At 39.3% G+C, this 19191-nt stretch overlaps 1 protein-coding gene across 5 annotated transcripts in view; it reads left to right on the top strand.

The window, feature by feature from the left end:
• The window catches only part of METTL25 (methyltransferase like 25), a gene marked incomplete at its 3' end in the record, with an annotated part of 124822 nt that overhangs the window by 9667 nt on the left and 95964 nt on the right, over positions 1 to 19191 (top strand). For 4 of the 5 annotated variants that reach the window (XR_013960141.1, XM_080660482.1, XM_080660484.1 and 1 more), the window contains exons 2-3: positions 17927 to 18091; positions 18616 to 18722. Coding sequence is in view for 4 of the 5 variants with exons in the window: in XM_080660482.1 (XP_080516608.1) it covers positions 17927 to 18091; positions 18616 to 18722 (272 nt within the window). The remainder of the gene's footprint in view (positions 1 to 17926; positions 18092 to 18615; positions 18723 to 19191) is intronic. The other variant, XM_080660485.1, reaches the window with a different exon arrangement.

Genomic DNA, 19191 nt, shown 5'->3' with positions numbered 1-19191 from the left:
TAACAGAAGAAATTAAACTCAAGTTAATAAAATGCACAAAAAAGTACAATTTTAAGGGAAAGTTGTGACAATTTCACTTTCTCAAGTCCCTCTTTAGTAATTTAATTACAATTACAGTTTACCTGGGACAAAAAGTCTTTTATGTATCTTGCCTCAATATAAAAATCTGAAAAATCTATTTTATTCTTGAAAGCCTGGAAGTGTAGGCCCATGTCAATGTATAGAAAAGAAATACTGGTCTTCTCAGTAAGAGGTCAATGGCAGAGTTAGTTCCTAAAATACTGGCATTTGTTGAGGCACCTTGGGGAGTAGAGCCTACAGTGGGGTTGACAGTTGAAGTAGGGAAGGAAATGTCTGTGGTAGGAACAAGAGAAGAACAAGAAATTGATTTCAGAGCACTTAATGCACTGCAATGCATTCATTTTTTAAAATAGCCTTTACAATTATAACATCAATTTTTTGAAGTTTTGCAATCTGGAATTTGTTTATTTGCTAACAATCACATTGATTTATTAAATTTAAATTAACTTTTTGGATAATGTTTATTTCATTTATTAAATACTTCTAATTCTAAATTGAGTTTTGAAGTTGTTCAATTTCTAGAAATCTATTACTTGGTTTTGGTTATCTTCTGAAAACAGAAACTTTTGATCATTTTATATCCTATATAATCCTATATAATAAAAGCCTAATATGCTAAGTGTCAGGTCATCTGGTCATCTGTTCAACCAATCAAAACATAATAGCTAACTATATGCTAAGGCCGCTCAACCGCTCGCTTGACGTGCACTGACCACCAAGGGGCAGATGCTCTGACCAGTAGGTTAGCTTGCTGCTGGGGTCCGGCCCATCGGGACTGAGCGAGATGGGCTGGACGTGCCCTGGAGCCCTCCCGTGGCCCCTCTCCAGCTGACCAACCTCCTGCGTCCCTCCTCAGCCCCAATCGTGCACCAGTGGGGTCCCTCAGCCTGGCCTGCGCCCACTCGCAATCTGGGACCCCTCGGAGGATGTCGGAGAGCTGGTTTCAGCCCAATCCCGCAAGCCAAACTGAGGGACCCCACTGGTGCACAAATTCGTGCACTGGGTTTCTAGTTTTATAGATAAATCAAGTCTTAGAGCAAATAAATAGTTCATGGCCACACAGAGATAGACAGTCTGAGAGTCAGAATTCAGACCTAATTCTTTTTTTTTTTTTAAACAAGTTTGTTTCTTGTTTTTATTTTTGTATTGATTTCAGAGAGAGGAAGGGAGAGAGGGATAGAAACATCAATGATGAGAGAGAATCATTGATTGGCTGCCTCCTGCAATGTTCCGTATTTAGGATCTAGCCAGGAACCTGGGCATATGTCCTTACTGGGAATCGAACCGTGACCTCCTGGTTCATAGTTTGACATTCAACCACTGAGCCACACTGGCCAGGCTCAAAACTAGTTTTTGCTCATTTCTTTGTTCATTCATTGAGAACTTAACCAAGTGCCAGGCATTATTCTAGGTTCTAGAAATATGGCAGTAAATAAAAATCTGTGTTCTCTTGGATTTTACTTGCAATGTCAGATGGTGTAAGTGCTATAAAAATTAATAAAGAATCAGAGAGTAATAAGAGTTGAGTGGGGTGCATTTTTAAAAATAGGATTGTCAGAGAAGTTTTCACTGAAATGGTAACATTTGAGCAAAGACCTGAAGGAAGTGAGAAAGTCAGCCATAAAAATATCTGATAGAAGATGGTCTCAGACAGAGTTAAAAACAAGTGTAAAGACCTGAGTAAGCACATCCCATGTGGCATCTCAATAAAATTACAGGTGGGTAGTGCTGATCCCCTTGGAATTAGGATCCACACTTTGAACACTTGTCGAAATGCTTTGTAAATGATAAGACACAATGTCCCATAGATGAATCACAAATTGTAACAAATTAGCTTTATTCAGGTTCAGTTATTATGTTGTACACTAGAGGCTCTGTGCACGAAATTTATGCACGGGGTGGGGGAGGTGTCCCTCAGCCTGGCCTGCACCCTCTCCAATCCGGGACCCCTCAGGGGCTGTCCGACTGCCAGTTTAGGCCCAATCCGACTGCAGCCACAGGCGCTGGGACCACAGGCAGCTTCGCCCAGGCCAGCCGCAGGCGCCTGGGACCCCGGGCTGCTTCGCCCGGGCCTGGCTTTGTCAGGAAGGACGTCCGGAAGGTTGTCTGGAAGACATCTGGTCTAATTAGCATATTACCATTTTATTAGTATAGATAGTGGGCACCTCTGAATTGTTTCTTTTTTTAAATTGATTTTTAAGAGAGAGAGAGACAGAGACATCAAATTGTTCCACTTATTTATACATTCATTGGTTGATTCTTGTATGTGCCCTGACTGGGGATTAAACCTTGGTGTATCAGGATGATGCTCTAACCAACTGAGCTACCCGACCAGGGCTCAATTGTTTATTTTAATCAAGATTATTTTCATTTACCAAATCAACTTATAAATTGCTGGGAGTTTTGTATGGTTTTATATTTTCCTTCAAATTAAACTATAGAAAGGATCTGTTAGAATTAAAATACTGTGGTTAGATTTTTCCTATTTTTATATTTTACTAGAGGCCCAGTGCATGAAATTCGTGCACTGGGGGGGGGTTGTACCTCACCCCCCCTGCACCCTCTCCAATCTGGGGCCCGTTGAGGGATGTCCGACTGCCCATTTAGGCCCGATCCCGGTGGGGGATCGGGCCTAAACGGGCAGTTGGACATCGCTTTCACAATCCGGGACTGCTGGCTCCCAACTGCTCGCCTGCATACCTTCCTGATTGCTCCTAACCGCTTCTGCCTGCCAAACTGATTACCCCCTAACCACTCCCTGCCAGCCTGATTGATGCCTAACTGCTCCCCTGCCAGCCTGTTTTCCCCTAACTATCCTCCCCTGCCGGCCTGGTCACTTCTTACTGCCCTCCCCTGCAGGCCTGGTCCCCCCCCCCCCCAACTGCTCTACCCTGCAGGCCTGGGTCCCTCCCAACTGCCTTTCCCTGCAGGCCTGGTCACCCCAACTTCCCTCCTCTGCTGGCTTGATCACCCCTAACTGCCCTCCCCTGCAGGCTTAATTGACCCCAACTGCTCTCCCTTACAGGCCTGGTCCCTCCCAACTGCCCTCCCCTGCTGGCCTGATCACCCACAACTGCCCTCCCTTACAGGCCTGGTCCCTCCCAACTGCCCTCCCCTGCTGGCCTGATCACCCACAACTGCCCTCCCTTGCAGGCCTGGTCCCTCCCAAATGCCCTCCCCTGCTGGCCATCTTGTGGCGGCTATCTTTTGTCCACATGGGGGCAGGATCTTTGACCACATGGGGGCAGCCATCTTGTGTGTTGGAGTGATGGTCATTCTGCATATTACTCTTTTATTAGCTAGGATAGAGGCCTGGTGCATGGGTGGGGGCCAGCTGGTTTGCCCTGAAGGGTGTCCTGGATCAGGGTGGGGGTTCCCTTGGGGTGTGGGGTGGCCTGGGTGAGGGGCCTGTGGTGGTTTGCAGGCCAGCCACGCCCCCTGGCGACCCAAGCGGAGGTTCTGGTATCTGGGGTTTATTTATCTTCTACAATTGAAACTTTGTAGCCTGGAGCAGAGCCAAGCCTTCTGCTTGCTCTGTGGGGGCAGCCATCTTTTTGGGGATTTATGTAATTGAAACTTTGTAGCCTTAAGCGGAGGCCTGGGCAGGCCAGGGTGTGCAGAAAGCTTGGCTTCCTCCATCGCCCGGGGCAACCCTAGCCTCCTGCTCTTTCCAGCTCTGTGGCTTCCGCCATTTCTATTTGGGTTTATGTATCTTCTATCATTGAAACTTTGTAGCCTTGAGTGGAGACCTAGGCCGGCAAGGGCAGGCGGAAAGCTTGGCTTCCTCCATTGCCAGGGAAACCCAAGCCTCCCTCCTGCTCTCTGTGGCCGTAGCCACCTTGGTTGGGTTTATTTGCATATTTGCTCCTGATTGGCTGGTGGGCATGGCTGGTGGGTGTAGCAGAGTGATGGTTAATTTGCATATTACTCTTTTATTAGATAGGATTTTTGTGAGTAACAGTTAAAGGTGAATAATGCTTTTGAAATGCTTACACGTGCTTTATACATCCAATCTCATGTTAATATTGGAACAATAAGAACATGCATGTCAATTCTTTGTTAGTAATATGTTATTCTTTCTAAGAGATTTTCATGTGGAAATAACATATTTTTTCATTGTGCATGCAACCATAAATTACACTCAGGTAGCATTGGCAAAGTTTCTTAACACATACTTGGATGATATAAATTGATTTATTTTAAAAAGCAACAGTATATATTCTGTTTTCTTTCTTACATAAATGATAGAATTATAGGTATATTAAGGCACTCATAAAATTTAATACACCCCATCTATATTTTCATAGTATAACAAGGCAGACTTTAACTTTGCATTGAAGTCTCCTAAGAAAGTATAAAGGATTGAAGCCTCAAATCAACAGAAGCCAAAGCCTTAAACTACATTATTAAATTTGCATTGAATATAAGTAAGTTTCCATTCTAGAAAATATGTCTAATTCAATTCAGCCAACACTTATTGAGCATTATTCTATCGTAGATTTATCCGTAAGGAAAAATATCACCTATGGAGCTATTGCCGTGGCACTGGTGAGAGTTAATGGAGTTTGAAGCATAGCATGATGGTGTGTGTGGAGGGTCCCCACATGAAGGACATTTTACATTAGGATTGATGGGAGGCTGGGTATGTCCATTGAAGGCACAAGATGCTTTTATGGTAATGTAAAGATTTTCAGCTTCAGCACTAGGTGAGGGATGACACTGTTAACTAGATAAGAAACAGGAGAAAGAAAAGGTTTGGCAAACATGAGAACTTTTGTTCAGTTTTGAACTTTTTGAATTGCAGATATCTGTAGGGCATTTATGTAGAAACTAGAGGCCTGGTACTCAAAATTCGTGCACTCAGAGGGGGGGCTCCCTCAGCCAGGCATGCGCCCTCTCGCAGTCCAGGAGCCCTCAGGGAATGCCCCCTTGATGGCTTAGGCCCAGGGGAGCGGGCCTAAGCCATCAGTTGGACATCCTTAGCACTGCCATGGAGGCAGGAGAGGCTTCCGCCACCGCTGCTGCACTTGCCAGCATTGAGTGTCTGCCCCCTGGTGGTCAGTGTGCATCATAGCGACTGGTAATTCTGCCGTTAGGTCTATTTGCATATTAGGCTTTTATTATATAGGATGAATTCAGAACATTTTTATGTCCTTGTGAAGATTGTTAAGAGGGCACTATTGATTTATTCTTGAAATTCTGGGCATGGGACTGTTCTAGTCTGTATTATAATAGCAATAGTAACCTTTGCCCTAATCCCTTGTAACACATTTAAAGCCCAGAATTAATACACTGTTGCATTTTATATTTCATCACATTCTAAATTTTCTAAATCACTCTTCTCTTCACCTTGCAATTATAAACTTTAGGGCTGAAGTGAGGTTTCATGCTGTTCTCACAGGCTCAGCAGTGCTAGTGAAGTCCTCCTAGTGGCCTCAGTAATCACTGCCACCACAGAATCTGAGAATTCATTCTGCCCAGAGTACCTGGTGATGCTACAGTAGTAAATGTACTGAGGAATTGTTTTCATTCATTCATTCATTCATCCATTTATTTCCTATTAACTGAATACCTGCTATATACAAGGTATGTTGCTTTTCAACTGGACGTAAAGCAGTACCATTGTTTTGTTTCTACAAATAGATACTACAACAAAACCTTATCATTAAAAACCTTTATTTTGTTTTCAGAGACTTATCAGTTGTTTTAAATGTAGAAATTACTTTTTTAATTTCTTGAAACCTTAAGACCGCTTCTGGTAAAGAAGGAGGTGTTGAAGGGAGTAAAGAAAGTGAAAGAATTAAGGAGATAAACAAAGTGAGTATGAACTAGCTTAAGATATTACATGTATTGATCTATGCCAGAGCCAATTCTTGCTAGACCTGATTCTGACATTCCAATCTGTCTAGCACTTTTCTTTTCTTTCTTTTTTTTTTTAAATTAAGATACTATATGTGTACATATCTAACCATTGCCCCCCACCCCCACCCTACAACCATACATGCCCTCAACCCCCAATGTTTTGCATCCGTTGGTTATTCTTATATGCATGCATATAAGTCCTTAGGTTGATCTCTTATTTCCCCCACCTCTCCCTAACCTTCCCGCTGTAATTTGACATTCTGTTTTGTTCATCAGTTTATAATGTTTCTTATTATCCACAAATGAGTGAGATCATGTGGTATTTTTCTTTCATTGACTGGCTTATTTCACTTAGCATAATGTTCTCCATTTCATCCAGGTGCCTACAAATGGTAATAATTCCTTCTTTTTTATGGCAGCATAGTATTCCATTGTGTAGATGTACCATAGTTTTCTGATCCAGTCATCTGCTAACGGGCACCTAGGCTGTTTCCAAATCTTAGCTATTGTAAATTGTGCTGCTATGAACATAGGGGTGCATATATCCTTTCTGATTGGTGTTTCTAGTTTCTTAGGATATATTCCTAGGAGTGGGATTACTGGGTCAAATGGGAGTTCCATTTTCAGTTTTTTGAGGAAACTCCATACTGTTCTCCACAGTGGCTGCACCAGTCTGCATTCCCACCAGCAGTGCACGAGGGTTCCTTTTTCTCCGCATCCTTGGCAACTCTTATCGTTAGTTGATTTGTTGATGATAGCCATTCTAACAGGTGTGAGATGGTACCACATTGTCGTTTTGATTTGCATCTCTCGGATAATTAGTGACTTTGAGCATGTTTTCATGTGTCTCTTGGCCTTCCTTCTGTCTTCTTTCGAAAAGATTCTATTTAGGTCCGTTGCCCATTTTTTTATTGGATCATTTATCTTCCTTTTATTAAGTTGTATAAGCTGCCTGTAGATGTTGGAGATTAAACCTTTATCAGTGATAACATTTGCAAATATGTTCTCCCATACAGAGGGGTTTCTTGTTGTTTTATTGATGGTTTCTTTTGCTGTGCAAAAGCTTTTTATTTTGATGTAGTCCCATTTGTTTATTTTCTCTTTGGCTTCCGTTGCCCTAGGGGCAGTATCAGTGAAGAAGTTCTTTTGGCATATGTCTGAGATTTTGCTGCCTGTGGATTCCTCTAGTATTTTTATGGTTTCCCGTCTTATGTTTAAGTCCTGTATCCATTTTGAGTTTATTTTTGTATATGGTGTAAGTTGGTGATCTAGTTTCATTTTTTTGCATGTATCTGTCCAATTTTCCCAACACCATTTATTGAAGAGCCTGTCTTGATTCCATTGTATGTTCATGCCTCCTTTGTCAAATATTAATTGCGCATAGTGGTTTGGGTCGATTTCTGGGTTCTCTATTCTATTCCATTGATCTATATGTCTGTTCTTGTGCCAGTACCAGGCTGTTTTGAGAACAGTGGCTTTGTAATACAACTTGAAATCTGGTATTGAGATCTCTCCTACTTTATTCTTCTTTTTCAGGATTGCTGTGGCTATTCAGGGTCTTTTTTTATTCCAGATGAATTTTTGGAGAGTTCTTTCCAGGTCTGTGAAATATGCCGTTGGTATTTTAATGGGGAGTGCATTGAATCTATAGATTGCTTTGGGTAGTATGGACATTTTAATGATGTTGACTCTACCAATCCATGAACATGGTATGTTCTTCCATCTGTTTACATCTTCCTCTATCACTTTTTTCAGTGTCCTGTAGTTTTCCGCGTATAGGTCTTTTACCTCCTTAGTTGAGTTTATTCCTAGGTATCTTAATTTTTTTGGTGCGATGGTAAATGGGATTGCTTTTTGAGTCTCTCTTTCTGTAAGTTCACTATTGGTGTATAGAAATGCCATAAATTTCTTGCATTAATTTTGTATCCTGCTATATTGCCAAATTCGTTTATTAAGTCTGTTAGTTTTTTGATGGAGTCTTTCGAGTTTTTTTATGTACAATATCATGTCATCTGCAAATAAGGACAACTTTACTTCTTCTTTTCCAATTTGGATGCCTTTTATTTCTTATTCTTGTCTGATTGCAATGGCTAATAGTTCCAGTACTATGTCAAACAGGAGTGGTGAGAGTGGGCATCCCTGTCTTGTTCCTGTTCTTAGGGGAAATGGTTTTAGTTTTTGCCCTTTGAGTATGATGTTAGCTGTGGGTTTATCATATATAACTTTTATTATGTTGAGGTATGATCCTTCTATTCCCACCTTGTTGAGAGTTTTTATCAAGAAAGGGTTTTGGATTTTGTCAAATGCTTTTTCTGCATCAATTGATATTACTATGTGTTTTTTATCTCTCAATTTGTTTATGTGATGTATCAAGTTTATTGATTTGCGGATATTGTACCATCCTTGCATTCCAGGGATAAATCCTACATGGTCATGGTGTATGATCTTTCTGATGTACTGCTGGATCCAATTTGCTAAAATTTTGTTGAGGATTTTGGCATCTACGTTCATGAGGGATATTAGCCTATAATTCTCTTTCATTGTGTTGTTTTATCTGGTTTTGGTTTTATGGTGTTGCTGGCTTCATAGAAGGAGCTTGGAAGTGTTCCTTCCTCTTGAATTTTCTGGAATAGTCTGAGGAGGATAAGTTTTAGTTCTTCCTTGAATGTTTGGTAAAACGCTCCTGTGAAGCCGTCTGGCCCTGGGCTTTTGTTTGCCGGGAACTTTTTGATGACTGCTTCAATTTCTTCCATAGTTACTGGCATATTGAGCTGTTTAGATTCTTCCTGATTGAGTTTTGGAAGGTTATATTTTTCTAGGAATATGTCCATTTCCTCCACGTTATGCAGTTTGTTGGGATAGAGTTGTTCATAGTATATTTTAACAATCCTTTGAATTTCGGCAGGATCTGTTGTTATTTCACCTCTTTCATTTCTGATTTTGTTTATTTGGGTCCTCTATCTTTGCTTCTTGGTGAGCCTGGCTAGAGGTTCATCAATCTTGTTTATCCTTTCAAAGAACCAGCTCTTGGTTTTGTTGATCTTTTGTATTGTTTCTTTGGTCTCTATGTCATTTATCTCCGCTCTGATCTTTATTATTCCCTTCCTTCTGCTTACAATGGGCTTTTCTTGTTGCTCTTTTTCTAACTCTTTGAGTTGTAGGGTTAGGTAATTTATTACCATTGTTTCTTGTTTTTAGCAGTATGCTTGTAGAGCTATGAACTTCCCTCTCAAGACTCTTTCGCCGTGTCCCATAGATTTTGGATTGTTGTGTTTTCGTTGTCATTTGTTGCCATGATGTTTTTTATTTCTTCCTTGATCTCTCTGGAAATCCAGTCATTGTTTAATAGCATGCTGTGTAGTCTCCATGTGTTTGATTTCTTTGGATTGTTTTTATTGTAGTTGTTCCAGTTTTATGCCATTGTGGTCTGTGAAGATGCTTGATATGATTTCTATCTTCTTGAATTTGAAGAGACTTTGCTTATGTCCCAACATATGGTCTATCTTTGAAAATGACCCATGTGCACTTGAGAAGAATGTATATTCTGTGGCTTTGGGGTGAAATGTTCTGAAGATGTCAATTAATTCCAGCTGGTCTAGTGAGTCATTTAGGATTGATGTTTCTTTGCTGATTTTTTGTTTAGAGAATTTGTCCAATGGTGATAGTGGGGTATTAAAGTCTCCTACTATGATTGTATTGCTGTCAATCTCTCCCTTGATATCCCCCAGGAGATTTTTATGTATTTGGGTGCTCCTGTATTGGGTTCATATATGTTTACCAGAGTTATTTCTTCTTGTTGGATTGCTCCCTTTAGTATTATGAAGTGGCCTTTCTTATCTCTTGTTATGTCCTTCACTTTGAGATCTAATTTGTCAGATATAAATATTGCTACCCCAGCTTTTTTTTCATTTCCATTTGCCTGGAAAACCTTTTTCCATCCCTTCACCCTCAGTCTGTGTGCATCTTTTTTTCTGAGGTGGGTTTCTTGTAGACAGCAGATATATGGGTCGTGTTTTCTTATCCAATCATTATACTATGTCTTTTGATTGGGGCATTTAATCCATTTTCATTTAAAGTTATTATTGATAGGTACTTATTTGTCGCCATTTTTATTCTTTACCCCTGTGTTCCTTCTTCATTTCCTGTTTCTTTTTTTTTTACAGCAGACCCTTTAGCATTTCTTGCATTGCTGGTTTGGTGGTAATAAATTCCCTTAGTCCTTTTTTGTCTGTGAAGCTCCTGATTTCACCTTCAATTTAGATTGATAGCCTTGCTGGGTACAGTATTCTTGGATTCAGACCCTTCCTTTACATGACTTTGTGTATTTCATTCCATTCCCTTCTGGCCTGATGAGTTTCTGTTGAGAAATCAGTTGCTAGTCTGATGGGGGTTCCTTTGTATGTAACTTTCTGTGTCTCTCTTGCCGCTTTTAAGATTCTTACTTTGTCGTTGGTGTTTGCCAATTTAATTATGATGTGCCTTGGCGTCGGTCTTTTGGGGTTCATTTTGCTTGGGAGTCTGTGAGCTTCTTGGATTTGTGTGGGATTTTTCTTCCCTATATCAGAGAAGTTTTCTGTCATTATTTCTTCAAACAGGTTTTCTATTCCTTGCTCAGCTTCCTTTCCTTCTGGAACCCCTATTATGCGGATGTTGTTTTGTTTCGTGTTGTCCCAAAGTTCCCTTGGGCTCTCCTCCTGCTTTTTAATTTTTTTTTCTAGAATCTGCTCTACTTGGGTATTTCTTCCCATCTTGTCTTCTAGCTCACTGATGCGGTCCTCTGCTTCTTCTAGTCTACTCTTGATGCTTTCTATTGAGTTCTTTACAGCAGCGATGTCATTTTTCATTTCTTCTTGGTTCTTCTTCATTTCCTCTTGGTTCTTACTCATATTGTTGAATTCGTCTTCCATTCTTTTCAGCCACCTTATGACCTTTTCTCTGAATTCTTTCTCTGACAGGATGCTTGCCTCCATTTCGTTTACTTCCTTTTCTGGTGATGACTCCTTTCTTTCATATGCGGGCTGTTTTTTTGTCTCCCCATGGTCTCTCTTCTCCGGATGTCTGGTTATGTAGTTCTCTCTCTCCTGCGTTGATTTAAAGGCACAAAATACAACACAGCTAGGTACAACACACAAGGCACTGAACAGAAATGTATTCACGTTATTAATAACCTCTAATAAAGTTGACCACCAGAGAAAGGCAAATTAGGGGATAGGAGAGAAAGAAGAGAAAAAAGAAAGAAAGAAAAAAACAAAGGAGTGTCAAAATGAAATTGGGAAAAGGAAAAAAAAAGGTAAGAGAGACACGAAAGAGACTAGGAGAGAAAGGGGAAGAAACTATATACATGGGGAGAAAACTCCAATAGAACAACCACTAATCCCAGCAAATGCCAGCAACAAGTACCTGGGGATTCATAAAAACTACAATACCAACTAATATCAAGCGAGGCAAGGGAAAACAGAAGCACAAAACAAACAAAAAACAAACAAACAAAAGAATAAGCAAAACAATCTCACAAAAAAGCATAAAAATTCTACATAATCAACATTCAAGCAAACAACAACAAAAGGACAGAGAGACAAACAATTTTTTGGATAGTTAAGACAGTGAAGAGAGAGGTGTGTTTGGACTTGGGCCGGGGATTGGAGATTAGATATATAAGTAGGGTGAAATTTTAACAGGGGGTAAACAGAAAGAATAGGGAAAATCTAAAGCAGGAAAGGGGTAAGATAAACAGGACACCAAAAGGGGAAAGGTTAGGAAGAGAGTGATGGCATGAAGGTAGAGTTGAGACAGAGTAAAATGATGCTAAAGGGAAGATGAAAATAGAATGTAGAACACTAATCCCAAAGTAAAATAAAGAGATAATAAAATACTTTTAAAAAAAGGTAAAATAGTAGTAGTAATAATACTGATTGAAAATAAAAATGTAATAATTATAAAAGTAAAATCAAGTGAGGGAAAAAGAAAAAAATTAGTTTCTTGAGTAAAAGATGCAAAAATGAAAATAAAAAAAAATAAAAAGTGCAGTAATGAAGGTCATTCACTTTCTCTATTGTTCTGTTTGGCACGCCTGTTTCTCAGTCTGGAAAGTATTGCAGTTCCCTGCATTCCACAGCTCCTCAGTGTTGTAAACCAGTCCTGATTTTTAAGCAGGTGGTGTGTCTTAATTTCTCATATTCCTTTATTTTTTATTACACAAGAGTCAATTTGTGATTCAGCCCTTGGGTGGCAGTGTTTCTGGATTGACTTCCGGGTCTATATATGGCCTCTCTAGCCTGTATTTAGATCCTTCTTTCCCTGTGGAACTCAATACCGGTTTGTGGGAGTGGGTTGCCTCAGAGCTGGCTCTCCGATGGCCACTCCCCGCTCCCATCCCCAGGTTCCAGAAAAACAACTTTCCCCTGCAGTCTCCCAGGGTGTTTCCAACTGTGTGATCCTATGTATTGGGCTTAGTAATCAGAAGCAAGGATTTGAAGAGGAAAAAGCCCAAGTGTGCGAACAATGGGTCTGCACGCAAGTCTAAGCAGCCGGCACACCCCTGAAATTCTTAGAGTGTCCCTGCATGTCAGATCAAAATGGGTTGCTTTTTAGAGAGCCCTTCTGTTAGCAGCTCTGAGGATCCCCTTCCACATTCACGGATCACGCCATCTCCAAGAGCCACGGATTTTTCTAGGCACAGACTTCCCTGGTCCTCCAGCTCCCGCAAAACGCACGTTTCTCTCTCCTGCAGGGACCAGAGACCTCACCTTATCCCATGCGAAATCTGACCTTTCCGTGGTGGAGTGTAGAGCTCCTTTGAATCCCTGTGTTTGCGCCAATTGGGGACCGGTATTCTGGGGCTCGCAGCTATTCCGTGGGTGCCGCAGTTGTGGATTCTCAGGCTTCCAATAAGCTCCACTTTCCCGTTCAAGATGGCGCAGTCTCCGCGTCCGAGCCCGTAGCTCCGGGAGGGGACCCAGCCGCAGTGGGGGCTGCCCGGTCAGGGGAACCCCGTCTAGCAGTCCCCCACCTTCTCCTGGAGTTTAGCTGTCCCTTAACTTGCCAACAAACACTCCTCGTGCGACCCTCAGCTGTTCTTTCTTTCTACTCTGGGACAAGGCTTGGAACATGTCTGTCTATTCCGCCGCCATTTTTCTCCCCCTTTGTCTAGCACTTTTCTTAACTGCTCTTTTGCCTGACTTCATTTGTTGTCCAGTGGACTTATTGCTAATTGAATGTGGGAATTAGAATCAAGGTCGAACACTGCCCTGGTTCACACCTTGCCACTTCATGTTTCTGTGAACCTGGATAAATTACAGCCTCTCTAAGTCTCAATTTCTTCCTCTATAAATGGGGGTAATAGCACTATGTAGCTAACTTATCAGACTGTTCCATTTAATGTAAGCTGTTTAGCGTGGTGCCTGGCATATAGTATATGTGTAATAAGTGTTAGCAATAAAGCAATAATAGTAATGAGTTTTTGTGTATCCTAATAATACTCTGACTTCCTTAAAGAGCTAGGCAATATTCAAGTAAAAGAACATATATCTAGTTTTGACATTTTTTATTTATTAAATAAATATTATATATTCATTAATTGTTTCTATTTTATTTTTAATTTTGAAACATTATTCATTTCTTTACCTTAACTTTTTTTAAAAATATATTTTCATGATTTCAAAGAGTAAGGGAGAGGGAGAGATAGCTACATCAATGATGAGCGAGTATCATTGATCAATTGTCTCCTGCACACCCCCCTCTGGGGATCAAGCCTGCAACCCGGGCATATGCCCTTGACCAGAATCGAACCCAGGACCCTTCATTTTGCAGGCCGATGCTCTGTCCACTGAGCTAAATCAGCTAGGGCTTTACCTTAACATTTTTATAATCCAACGTGTATATATAACTTCTCTGTCTTTCCTTATACATTGATCTCTGCTGTTAAAAAAACAATACTTAGAGATTTCCTGATCTCATATTGTAGACAATACCTTCTCCCCTAATTGTTTGCTCCCCTTGCTTCCTTATGCCCTATTAACCTATCTTATAAGAAACCTCTGTGGAATAGTGATTTAGGGTGTATAAAAGCTAAGTAAATATGGAACTGGAGAGCTAAGTGAAATAAGCCAGTCAGTGAAAGATAAATACCACATGATCTCACTCATTTATGGAATATAAAGAACATTATAAACTGTTGAACAAAAATAGAGGCAAAGAAGCATCAAACAGACTGTCAAACTACAGGGGGAAGGTAGGGGAGGATTGGGGGGGTAAGAGATCAACCGAAGGACTTGTATGCATGCATATAAGCACAACCAGCAGATGCAAGTCACTGGGGGAGGGGGGTGGTGAGGGCAAGTGTCGGGGGGTAGGGGAGTCAGGGGGGAGGTCAGTGGGAAAAAAAAAGGAGACTATTTGTAGTACCTTAAACAATAAATTAAAAAAAAAACCTAAGTAAATAAAGACAATGCATGTAATAAAGCAAAACATGTATGTCCAGTAGAGGGAGATGTTGGCAAAATAATCAAGACATAATATGCAGGTGCAGTGGGCAAAGAATTTAAAAACAAAGCTTTCCCCGTATAAAAACATCTAACTAATTAAGAATTAACTAAATATAAATTCAGTAGGGCTGTGGATTCTGTTTTGCTAGCTGTCAAACCCAAACTCATCATACAGTTACCTGGAGAAGCACTATGATGAGTATGTACACTGTTACCACTCCATACAGTTTTGCTCACGTATTGTTTCAGAGATGGAAGTAATGACAAGAATATTGACACACACCTCTTTCTCCCTCTCAGTAGAAGTTACAGGCTGATTACTTGAAAACAAAGAAAGTACAGAATCTATATATATTTTCCTAATTCCAAAAGATTTTTTCATTGAGTTCTGGATTTTTCTGAATAAACTGGTGTCACGCTTAGTGATCTAAACTGATGGACTGAATAAAAACACTATTCTTTTTATAAAAGTAAACATTATTGAAAAAATAATATCTTTGCAATTTAGATCTCCAATATTCTGAAATTACTGGGAGGCCTATAATTAAAAGCAAATTAACAACATTTAATTAAGCTTGAATTGGAATTTTTTCAAGTATTTTGAATAGGATAATTAAGTTGATTTGAATTTTTACTCTTCCAACAGAAACATCACATTTCTTTCTGTTGGCAACATTGTCCAATAACTGACTACTATAATAGTCCCTCTGCACTTGGAGATTTAATACTCTTATTCTATCACACTCTAAGAAATTGCTGCCCTGGAACTTGGGGATGTTGAGACAGCCCTTAAACCTGAGAGTCTCACTTAATAGTTGACTGAGTTTTCCCCTCTGTATCATGCCTAAATATTTTGATGTGGATTTTATTACTTTTGGCTGCATTAGTAAATTCAGTTTGTAAAATGTCCAAAGAACTTTATATCATAAACAAAATATATGTTAAATAAATCACTATAGTATATTAAATTTTTTTTTCTTTATTGATTAAGGTATTATATATGTGTCCTTATCGCCCCATTGCCCGCCCCCGCCCCCCACTCATGCCCTCACCCCCCTGTAGTCTGTGTCCATTGATTAGGCTTATATGCATGCATACAAGTCCGTTGGTTGATCTCTCCCCTTACCCCTACCCTCCCCTACCTTCCCTCTGAGATTTGATGGTCTGATTGATGCTTCTCTGTCTCTGGATCTGTTTTTGTTCATTAGTTTATATTGTTCATTATATTCCATAAATGAGTGAGATCATGTGATATAGATCTTTCTCTGACTGGCTTATTTCACTTAGCATAATGCTCTCCAGTTCCATCCATGTGGTTGCAAATGGTAAGAATTCCTTCTTTTTTATCGCAGCGTAGTATTCCATTGTGTAACTGTACCACAGTTTTTTAATCCACTCATCTGCTGATGGGCACTTAGGCTGTTTCCAAATCTTAGCTATGGTGAATTGTGCTGCTATGAACATATGGGTGCATATATCCTTTCTGATTGGTGTTTCTAGCTTCTTGGGATATATTCCTAGAAGTGGGATCACTGGGTCAAATGGGAGTTCCATTTTTAGTTTTTTGAGGAAACTCCGTACTGTTCTCCACATTGGCTGCACCAGTCTGCATGCACTATAGTAATTTTACAGTTTAAATTTCCACTGAGTTGATTCAGAAGTGGAAGTTATATATCTCTGACAATTTTATTTTTATAAATTAAATTGGAAATGTTACCACCAACAACTCAGTAGATAATAGCTTTAAAAAGATACTATCTTACCCTGCTCGCATGGCTCAGTGGTTGAGCATCGACCAATGAACCAGGAGGTCACAGTTCGATTCCAGGTTAGGGCACGTGCCTGGGTTGCGGGCTTGATCCCCAATTGGGGGTGAGCAGGAGGCAGTTGATCAATGATTCTCTCTCATCATTGATATTTATATCTCTCTTTCCCTCTCCCTTCCTCTCTGAAATCAATCAAAATATATTTTTTAAAACTCTTTAAAAATACAAGTAACAAAAAATAAAAAACTATCTTAAGCATACAGTTTTTGTTTAGAATTCTGCAAACCTTCGTCGATTTTCTTGCTCTCAATTTTTGCTAAGGAGCATCATTATTCTTTGTGTGTAAGTGGATTTGTATAATTTATAAGGAACTATGAAGGATCAGCTTTCATAGAATAGACTTCATAGTATATAGTATGGTTTTTCTGGTAGGACCAAAGTTATTCCCTGGATTGCACATGCTTTTATAACCAGAAGTTTTTAAATACTTCATTTAACCACTGGATGTGTGGCTTTTTTGAGTTATTAAAAATAATTTTCAGTAAATGGACTTCATTGAATTTCTTCATTCAAAGAGTTTCTTTGAACCACTATAGACACATTTGAATGCCTTTTTTAGCCTTTTGTTAATAAATTAACATGTATTAAAAATGACCATGGGAAAGTGGGATTGCCTATATATACAAAGTAAATCTATCAGTGTGTTTATGCATATTCATTAGAATAGGTAATATTATGTTGCAGTAATAAGCTTAGAATCTCAGTGACTGAAAACAACCAAGTTTACTTTTCTCATTCTGCATGTCCATTGTAGTTTGACAGCAGTGATGTCTTTGTTGTAGTTACTTGGTGACTCAGGCTGAAGCAGGTTGCACCTTGGCACATCCTTCAGCTATTACAGTTCTGGGGAAAGGATGTGCAGTGAATCTTCTAATACTCTTAAAACTTCTGTCTATAAATGACATAGTTTCCCTGAGCAAGGTGTGGCCACACCTGAGTTCAACAAGCTGCATGATCCTCCTAAAGAATGGGCCACTGGATGTTGCAGACAGTACAGCAGTTCACCAGACTCTTCTAAATGAGTGAGCATTTGAAAACTGTCGATAACCTCAGAGTGTCTGGTTTCAACTGAGCATGGGAAGAAAATGAAATATTTTCACCTGATCATCATCTCATTAGTTTTAGAACTCATATTGGGTTCAGTGCACTGAACACATACCCACCCCCCGACACACACACACACAATTCCACATGGTTTAAATTGTGTAGGAACTGTTTTTACAGAAATATTTATACCACAGGGGATATTGGCATTGTTCCACATGCAGTGTGGACAGGGAATGACAATGTTGTGGGGACTAACCTGCTTTAAATCACATTTGTAGGTTGGCCGGGACCATTCATAAATTTCATGACTACATTATAGTTTAGCAGGATTTAAATTTCTTTTTCTTTTTTTCTGTCTCATGGAACAAAAAAAAAGGCCAAATTTTAATTTGGAGTTTAAATATATTAATTGTGTACTATGTTAGGAGAAAACTGAGTGCTACAATAGCTAACAGTTTAAATAACAAATATAATTGAACCATTAAAGTTATCGCATAATTCACACTAAAATGAAAGTATTGTAATTTGTTGTAAAGATCCACTGTTCTTTTCGTTTATTTTTTTAATCTCACACAATTAGCTTTTATTTAATTATTGCTAACATTTCCTGGCTTTTTTTTTTTTTAGGTATTACTGGTTTTTCCAAAATATTTTGTGAAACTTCCCAGAAGCTAGTTAGTGTGGAAGCCTTTGCTCTGGCTGCAAAATATTATTCTATACAAAACTTGGGAATATGTACTCCTTTTGAGCAATTGCTTGTAACCCTTCGAGGAAATAAAGAAGAGAAAACTGGTAGGTGTGTTTGTGTGTGTGTGTGTGTGTGTGTGTGTGTGCGCGCGCGCACACACGTGTGAGTATGTATGATTTTAGGCACTTAGAAGCAGTATATTGTTCATATATGTATGTCTTTCCAATATGGTCTTAATTTAGTGTTCGACCTTAGTAGTATATCATGAACCCAAATAGGCTCATGCAAGTGGGTCTTCTCATGCAACATAGTAAACAGAACTTCATTCTGGATCTCCACATTTTTTTCTATATGGTAGTTCAATTATCAGTCTTTTTCTTTATAGTTAATTGTTTTATGTATCAGGGAACATTTTAATAATGTTCTGTGGGTCTTATTTATTTTATTAATCCAAATTTGAATCATAGGAGCTAAACCTATAGAGATCTATTATATACTAGTAGACACCACAATAGAATCTATATTATTTTCATAGTTACTTACAGAAAACATGAATGTCAAGTGATGGTCCTTATTAACTTTTGTTTCTTTAATAGCAGTGTTTTAATTTTGTTGTATTTTTACTCAGGTGACAATGTGAAGCCAGATGAGTTTATGAATTTGAAAAAATCTCACGAAGTTCAGGCCATGTCAGAGCTGATCAGCAGTATTGCTGATTTCTGTGGTATAAAGCAGGTAAGAGTATTTCCCTATATTTTCAGGTGTTGAGATTATTGCCCCTTTTTTTTGTATCATTCAAATTCTTTTTTCTACTATTACTGACTTTAAAATGCCATTAAATGAAAGCTGACATGAGATATGTCAGAACCTTTAAAAATGTGCTCTCATTTCCCAAATACACTCCAATTATAACAAATCTATACCAAAAATAAGATATCACCAAGCATGTTTTGCCACAAATTTCACTCTTTTCAGAGTGGATAGAAGTTAAAAATGATTCCCTTTGACATGTTATAACTCCAACTTGAAGCAGCATTATGATGATGACATTTTGCAAAATTGTTCTCAGGACCTGGCCAAGCTGTGATATGGGGCACCTACCTCATTATAGTAACACAAAGAAACTATATTTTAGAACTTGGATTCTTTTACACTGTCAGAATTACAATGCATTCCTGTTGTGAAAAATCGCTTTTGTGTAACA

This window comes from Plecotus auritus (assembly GCF_963455305.1).
Source record: "Plecotus auritus genome assembly, chromosome: 3".
Classification (NCBI taxonomy): Eukaryota; Metazoa; Chordata; class Mammalia; order Chiroptera; family Vespertilionidae; genus Plecotus; species Plecotus auritus.
This window is presented reverse-complemented; position numbering and strand designations above follow the sequence as displayed.